Below are 8,237 nucleotides of genomic sequence, written 5' to 3'. Positions count from 1 at the left end.
GGCCGGCTTGCACATCGGCCACTTTTTTACAAGTCCGCCATGTCGGGCTTTGCGCACCAGCCAGAATGTGCTGGTAAATAAAGAGTGGCAATCAGGACTGTCCCCAGAAGACCAATGGGAGCAGCTGGGAGGCAGCGGTTGTTGGGAACAGCAAGAAAATTTTAGCATTTCGCAACCGGGTGCTGCTGTCGCCGTGGTCCCAGTGTCTGAGGCGAGGAACTGGTTAAAAGCCAGCACTGGCCGCAGGACCACCACATTTCTTTCCCCCTTATCTCCTCACACTCGCAGTTTTTCTTTTACCTTCTATCTGCTTGCAGCACTCTCAGAAGCCAGATACAGCAGCCGATCCGCCAGTTCTTGCTCGCCCATTCGCGTCACAGCACCCCTCCCACCCTCCTAAACCCCTTTTTTGTCGTCACGTCGAGGGACAGACAGCCTCACATTTTGTAGCTTTTGGTGCCTCTCCCGAGCCTGGAGTCGTACCACTGTAACCACGGACCCTAGAATCCCACTCCCCACCCTTGTCTCCTTGCGGTCGTTTGCCGGCGCACCACCCTGGGCAGCACCCGCATTCGCTCTACCCTTCTGAGGATCCATTATACACCCCCGAGTTATCCAGAGGGGGAATCTCTTTTGTTTCGGAGCTTCGTCGCTGGCCCCGTCCCCGTCGTGTTCCCTGCGCTTCATCTTTTGCATTTCCTCTGAAGGAGATCCAAGGACAGAAATCTTTGGGAAACAAACTGAGCCGTTACCTCCCCCGTAGCATCTAACCCTATACGTACATCTGCTTAATCATGCATATCACCACTGATCCCGCAGTCCGGCGGGCGGACCAGCTCCACGAGATGCCCACCAAGCTCAAGAGCATGCAGTCCACGGACACTGCGATGCCGCGCATCTCGCACGGCAACATCGCCGATGCCCTGCAGGCCAAGCTCTCGCAGCCCGACGCCGAGGACGCGTTCTTTGTTGCCGACCTGGGCGAGGTTGCGCGCCAGTTCTACCGGTGGGTGCGCCATCTGCCGCGCGTGCAGCCGTTCTTTGCCGTCAAGTGCAACCCGGATCCGCTGGTGGTCAAGCTCCTGCACCGCCTGGGCGCCGGCTTCGACTGCGCCAGCAAGGCCGAGATCCAGCAGGTGCTGGCGAGGGCGCACAGCCCAGCAACATCGTGTATGCCCATCCGTGCAAGCCGGCGTCGCACCTGCGGTTTGCCAAGGCCAATGACGTGGCCATGATGACCTTTGACAATGCCGACGAGCTGTACAAGCTGCAGCAGCAGTACCCGGGCGCCAAGGCCATCCTGCGCATCCTGACCGACGACTCGCACTCGCTGTGCCAGCTGGGGCTCAAGTTCGGCGCTGCCCTGGACACCACCCAGCACCTGCTGGCCACCGCCAAGCAGCTGGGCATCAACGTTGTTGGCGTCAGCTTCCATGTCGGCAGCGGATGCCAGAGCGAGCATGCTTTTAGCGACGCTGTGATGCGCGCGCGCCAGGTGTTCGACCAGGCTGCTGCCCTGGGCTTCAACCTGGAGCTGCTCGACATTGGCGGCGGATTCCCCGGCCGCGGCGACGCCAGTGGTCTGGCTTTCGAGGACGTGGCTCGTGTGCTCACCGCTGCCATCGACAGGTACTTTGCCGACATGCCCTCCCTGCGCATCATCGCCGAGCCCGGCCGCTACTTTGTTGCGTCTGCTTTCACGCTGGCTGTCAACATCGTGGCTCGCCGCCAGGTCGTGCGCGACTCCAAGCCCGAGTACTACGAGGGTGAGGAAGGCGTGCTGAACAACACTGCGCCCACCGGCGACGAGAACCCTGCGTTCATGTACTACGTCAACGACGGCGTCTACGGCAGCTTCAACTGCATCATGTTTGACCACCAGCACCCGGTGCCGCGCGTGCTGACCGCAAACTCGCAGTTCATCAATGCCCCGGCTGACGCCCAGCTTGGCATGATGTTTGAGAGCAGCGTGTGGGGTCCCACCTGCGACTCCATCGACTGCATCATGCCGTCGGGCATGCTGCCGGAGCTGCAGATCGGCGACTGGCTGGTGTTTGATGGCATGGGTGCCTACACCAACTGTGCCGCGTCGCGCTTCAACGGATTCCGCCTCAGCGACATGGTCTACGTTGACACCGAGGGCATGCTGCTCTGAATGGCGTCTGGCCTTTGGCGCCTATTCATGCCATTCGTCATTGACAGTCCCAAGAGCGGCCACATGTGCCATTGATTGTGTGGGAACGCACCACTCGTTAGCACTCTAATGTCATTTAATACATGGTGTCCTCGTTAACCAATACACAATGTACTGGCGTCGGGTCAGATGATGGCGGCAGTGTTCCACGTACCCGCCGATGCAATTCACTGTGCGTGCGTGGTACACCTGGATGCACACCGCCGGTATGCCCGGAAAGCACAGCGCTTTCCCTCAACGCATCCGCTGCCCACGGCCCGGACGCTTTCCTGAGCACTCCCCCATTATCGGTTGCGCCGGTGTTCGCCCTGTGCGCACAGCCCAAAAAAACCGAATCTGTGTATCGATTGGTATTCGTTTCTCACAGTCCAGGAAAATTCCTGTCTATGCACCACTGTGCGCACTATACCTCTCGCCCTCGCTCAACAGCGTGGACGGGGTCTACTCTTGAGGATGAGGTTTAAAAGTCTCTTTCGCTCTAAAAGCCTGGTGGAATATGGCAGCTCCTTTGGCGAAAATCAATAGCCCGCGACGCCATCATACCCCGTGACCTTGTATCATCCAGGTCCCACCAGACACGTATAAAGCCCCCTCCTCTTGAGCCCGCCGCCTCTGTTGCACGCCAATTTTCTATTCTTTCTTCTTTAGCTCTCTTGTGTATTAATTTAAATTTCTTTTTTATTTCTTTCTTTCTGACGAACCTCTAGTCATTCCCACCCCCACACGACCTACTTTATTCTTGAACAGAGAAACACCTACAGCTCCGGAAAACAATCTGCCACTATGAGGTCAAAGTTTAAGGACGAGCACCCCTTCGGTAAGTCTACCTGCTCTCCCCTTCCCACCCCCTTTCCTCGCGCCGCCAGAAAATGAGCGAATTGCCTGCGGAGGCCCTCAGCATGGGGGTGGCCGCAAGCCGACCACCACAGCGCCCACTAAGCCCACACTCCTGTAGAGAAGCGCAAGGCCGAGGCCGAGAGAATTAGGCAAAAGTACCCCGACCGCATTCCGGTAAGTATTCCAAACCCCTCCCTTTTGGCCTATACAGCTGGCACTCTTCCTTCTTTTGTTTGCAGGCGCAGAGTGGAAGCAAGGGCCGCGACACGCGCGCATGCCTCTCCTTTTTCTGGTCTGCGCAATCCCATCCATACATATCCACCGAGGAAAAGAAGGGGGAAATGGCCGCCAAGACAGCTTGCCGTAGCCCGCGGCACACGTGCCATGCCCGCCCAACCCATTCGGCACTCGCTTACTCAACGTCATCATACGTGTAGGTTATCTGCGAAAAGGTCGAGAAGAGCGACATCGCAAACATCGACAAGAAGAAGTACCTGGTTCCGGCCGACCTGACTGTCGGGCAGTTCGTCTACGTTATCCGCAAGCGGATCAAGCTGAGCCCGGAAAAGGCCATCTTCATTTTTGTCAATGAGGTTCTGCCGCCCACCGCCGCCCTGATGTCTGCCGTCTACGAGGAGCACAAGGACGAGGACGGCTTCCTGTACATCACATACTCGGGCGAAAACACCTTTGGCCAGCCGCTCTAAAACGACGTAGCCCACGCTGGAGAAGAACCGTCTTTCCAATTCCTCTCCTTCTGACCCCTTGTTTCTATTTTATGTAGCAATTCATACTTGCTCTGTTGTTTTTTGTTGTTTCCCCTCACTTCCCCTCGTCTCTCCGTCTTTCATGTCGCTTTCTTATAAAGTCTGGCACCTAATGTGTATAGTGAGCATCACTGGATTCGCGTATTATTTTATCCAAAGAGGCCTATTGCTGCCGGATCTGCTTGGCTGCGCGGTCCGAGGCCACCCGCCGCTTGCGCTTGGCCGGCGACCGCATGGGCTCATTGACCGACGAGTCGCTCTCCTGGTCCTCCAATTCATCAATCTTGACTCGCAATGCATGGCCCGCGGGCTCGTCATCGCGTGGAATCACCGCCGCCTCGGTCTGCAGCAGCTGCTCAATCCAGGCACGCGCGTCGGGAATAATCTCCATCGTCATCTGGTACACCTCTGTCTCCTCGCCGTTGTACATGAGCGCGTTCTGCAGCATATGCATGACGTCGCGGTAAAACTCCACCGTGGTCGTGATCTCCTCGTCGCGCACCCGGTTCTTGATCGCCTTCAGATCCAGTGGCTCCTTGATCGCCTCGTAGTAGTTTGGCGCGTCCGCCTTCTTGATCGCCGTGTTGAACATGCTGCCCAGGCGGTGTCCTGAGATGTCCCGCCACACCATGTTCACGTTCTTCTTCCAGTTCCGCAGCTGCTGCTCATCCACAGTCGAGGTTGGCCGGCTTGCCGTGGCTGGCGGCTTGGGTTTGATGTCTTCGGACTCGGACGGCTCTGCCTCTGCCTTGCCTTGCTTGGCGGTATCGACATCCATTGTCTCGACGTCATTTTGTGCATCGACGCGACTCGTCTCCTCGACTGGCTCGGCTGATTGTTCATTGTTCTCGGATTGCAGTTCCTCAGTCTCCTCAGCCATGCTGCCGTCTCTAGTTTCGCGCTGTGTGCTATCCTTGGATTCGGGTTTGGAGCCCACTTCCTCCTCGTCAGGGTGCTCCATAGGTGTCGAGTATGTCTCTGAAGCAGGCTCCTGCTCACCGCTGGCCTCAGTCTCATCATTCCTCTCACCCGCTTCCTCTTCACCCTCCTCTTCGTTGGGCTCAGACATTGTCTCCTCTTGATGCTGCTTCTCCTCTTCTTCCGTCTCCTTAACCTTTGCTTTAGCCAAAACTTTCGCCTCGGCCTCGAGTTTTGCCTTCTCTTCAGCTTCCGCCCTGACCTTGGCTTCTGCTCCAGCCTTGGCTTTGGCTTCTGCCTCCGCCCTGGCTTTGGTTTCTGCGTCAGCCTTCTCCCTTGCCTCTGCTGCTGCTGCTGCCTCGGCTTCTGCTTCTGCCTTTGCTTTCTCCTCAGTAGCCCTCTTGGCCAGCTCCTCGGCTTCCGCCTTAGCCTTCTCCTCGGCTGCCCTCTGTGCAAGCTCCTCTGCCTCGCGCTTCGCCTTCTCCTCCTCCGCCATACGCCTCGCCTTTTCCGCAGCCAGCTTTGCCTTGGTTTCTTCCTCTTCTTTCGCCTTCTCAGCAATCCGCCTATCGTCCTCCTCCTTCTTCCGTGCCATCTCGAGTTGCTCCGCCGCGCGTCTCGCCTGCTGCTGCTGCTCGGCAATTTTAAGCTCTGAATCAACTACTTTGAGCTCACCAGCAAGCTCATCGATCCGCTGCTCCTTCAGTGCGTGCAGGACTCTGTGGATTGCTTCTTTGGAATTGACTGTGCTGCCGGCCGGCACCAAGTCTGTGTATATCCGCTGGCACTCGACGTCGGTGGGGGTATGCGAGGGTTTGGAGAGCGCCCCAGGGCAGCGCGCAAGTGTCTCGGAGATCCTGGTCCAGCTTTCAGTGCCCATGGAGGACACTAGGCTGAGAACTAGGATTTTGTCGCGGGTTGTGTATTCGTCGGCAAGCCGCTTATCTGACACAGCCATAGTCATTTGGGAAATTTTTGTGGGTAGAGGGGGATAGTACAGAAGGTGGTAAAAGTAAGAGGACTGTGGGCGCTTGCGTTGGCCCTTATCACGGTCCACTCTGATAATGGACATGCCTTTTATTGCAATCAGAGTCATTATGGTCCTTTGTTGAAATCGTGCAGTGCGCAGCTGTTGAGCACATTTGTTGAATGCTACATGCTTCAGATACATGCTGAAAAAAATTTCGGTACATGTCTTGAGCTATCGATAGCGTCAAGCTCGGCAAGCAGGAAAGAAGAGATGGAAAAGCCGCACAGGGTACAGTACATCGGTAAAAGATACCTTCATGTGGTGATCTGAGGTCTTGGCTCTTGAGCTGACAAGAAAATCGGCCACTTTTTTCTCGGCACTACGCATAGTATCTACAGCATATGTGAACATCATTGAATTGGCTGCCGTTGAAAACAGAGAGGCAGGTACCCATGTGCAGATCTTGGCCAGCACATGTACTTGCGACAGCAAAGATTTCTGTCAACCAATATGTTTTCTCCTGGCTCTGCAGCACCTGCGCATTTGCATCCCAGAGCCCCGCCTCTTGCACACAGTCTAACAGCCTGCCAGAATGCCATTGTCTTGTCGGGCAGCCCTGGCTTTAATTCATATTGGGCTGCACTAGCTGACTGCGTAATCGGAAACGCTTTTCTGTAAGCGTGCAGCGCTTTCACAAGGGGGAACTGCATCGGTACAAAAGGGCTGTCAAAAGCAAACTGTGCATGTGGACTATTTCAAAAGGGGATATAGATCCAGAGAAGAGCACCGCCCGCCCTATCTCGATTCCTTGTTGCCTCTTTTATCTCTAAACACTCAAAATAATCAAAATCATGTTCTACCACAGCTCAGGTAAGTTTGCTCCCAGAGCTAGAACAGGGCAAGGACCAACCAGGGAATTTGGTGACGTATAATGAGGGCTGCATCCCTGTCTGAACTAGGACTAGCCAATTGAGTTGGGTTGCATTCGAAGCAAGATGCGTGTCTAAATCAACAACGAGCAGTTGTTATCATCTATGGATAGCTCGGCATCACCAAGTAGCCTGCAAAGGTTTGCCTTAGGTTCTTGTGTAAACGTAGTGATATCATGGATGCTCTTCGCAATTTGTGCCAAAAAGTTTGTTATTTATGTTACACTCGGCAATAAATACTCTTTTTAAAGCGTTGTAGTCTGTTAAGTATTTACGCGTAGGGGCATATCTCTTTTCCAATGTCACAGAAAGCTCCAGTTATTCTTGTCGGCCATCCTACAATGTGTGACGAATAGAGTAAGGTTTGTTAATATAGGGGATGAGTGATTATCTTTACCTATATATAAGATTTTATAGTCCAAAAAGTGTCCGACCGTCCGCTAGAAATTATTTACTTGGTTAAAAAAAAACTCTTAAGCTTCAACACGGGCTTGAGTGACTTGCTCTGTAAACTCCTTTTGATCTTGTGCAGCATCTGACCTCATCAGTGAAACCAGGGGTGACAAGTTGTTATTGTAGTGGTCACAGGTCCTCCCACTAGATATCTCCATTGGTTCAGCGCAAGAGCTGCTCTTGTTAACTTGGGGAATGAGTGGGTATAGAATATATGGAAAAATAAACTTTCTCAAATTGACTGAGGGGAAGGAGGAAAGCTGGTTGTCTGTCTGGGCCCTTGTATGTATGCCTTTCGGCCATGCCCATGGTGGGGCTGGGAGACTCCGGACCCTCGGAATGTCAACAAGGTTCAAATACACTATATGTAGTTGTGTACGCATTGTTTGTAGATGCATATAATTTCCTATTGCGTAAAACCAAAGTGGCTATTTATCTGCCTAAGATTCGGGCTGTCGTTAATTTCCAGCCGCATAGCATGAGGCATTCGCATCGCAAAAGCGTATAACTGGCCAACAATGGCCTCAGCCGGACCCATGTAGTTCAGATTCGTGTTTGCACCTGCTTGGATGTTCCTAGCACTAGCTCCTCGTTGTTCGTAACAGAGTGTTCTCGCGGTACCGGATATTCTGCAGGTTGCTGTTCTGGCTGTTGCTGAAGTTGAACGTAGCTGGTGCTTGCATAAGAGCATCCTGGCCCTGAGACTGGTCGCAAGGCTGCGGTGCAGGCTGGGGAGCGGGCTGAGGTCAGGAGCAGGCTGTGGTGCAGGAACTGGCATCCCTGACCCTGAGCCTGGCCCTGGTCACATGGTGAGGAGCGGGTGCCGGGCAGGTTGGGGCTCAGGGCTGGCTGAGGCTGAGGCTGAGGCTGAGGCTGAGGCTGAGGCTGAGGCAGGAACTGGAGCTGGGGCTGGGGCAGGACAAGGCATACCAGGAGCAGTACCACTGCACGATACAATCCCGCCAAAACTACCCAAGCCGAATGAACCGCCACCGCTGAAAATCTGACCACTACCAGCCGAGAATGCCAGGCCAGGGAACACATGGTGTGTGAAAAGCCTGGTCCAACAAAGCGGGAGCTGGGGAAGAGGTTATTGGCAGCAAACTGCAGCCCACGCCTCTCAAGCAGCATTTCTTTCGTGTCGTCAGCCTCGACAGGGATCGCGTTGA

The 8,237-nt window shown here is 54.6% G+C and overlaps 1 protein-coding gene across 1 annotated transcript; it reads right to left on the bottom strand.

Moving 5' to 3' along the window:
• Nucleotides 1-7,472: 7,472 nt before the first annotated feature.
• Nucleotides 7,473-8,237, bottom strand: DL89DRAFT_50090 (uncharacterized protein). The gene has a single exon (XM_040891738.1). The coding sequence runs from the start codon at nt 8,197-8,199 to the stop codon at nt 7,612-7,614; it is 588 nt and encodes a 195-aa protein (XP_040739165.1). The 5' UTR covers nt 8,200-8,237; the 3' UTR covers nt 7,473-7,611.

The sequence above is a fragment of the Linderina pennispora genome (genome assembly GCF_002104995.1).
Source record: "Linderina pennispora strain ATCC 12442 chromosome Unknown DL89scaffold_127, whole genome shotgun sequence".
Classification (NCBI taxonomy): Eukaryota; Fungi; Kickxellomycota; class Kickxellomycetes; order Kickxellales; family Kickxellaceae; genus Linderina; species Linderina pennispora.
This window is presented reverse-complemented; position numbering and strand designations above follow the sequence as displayed.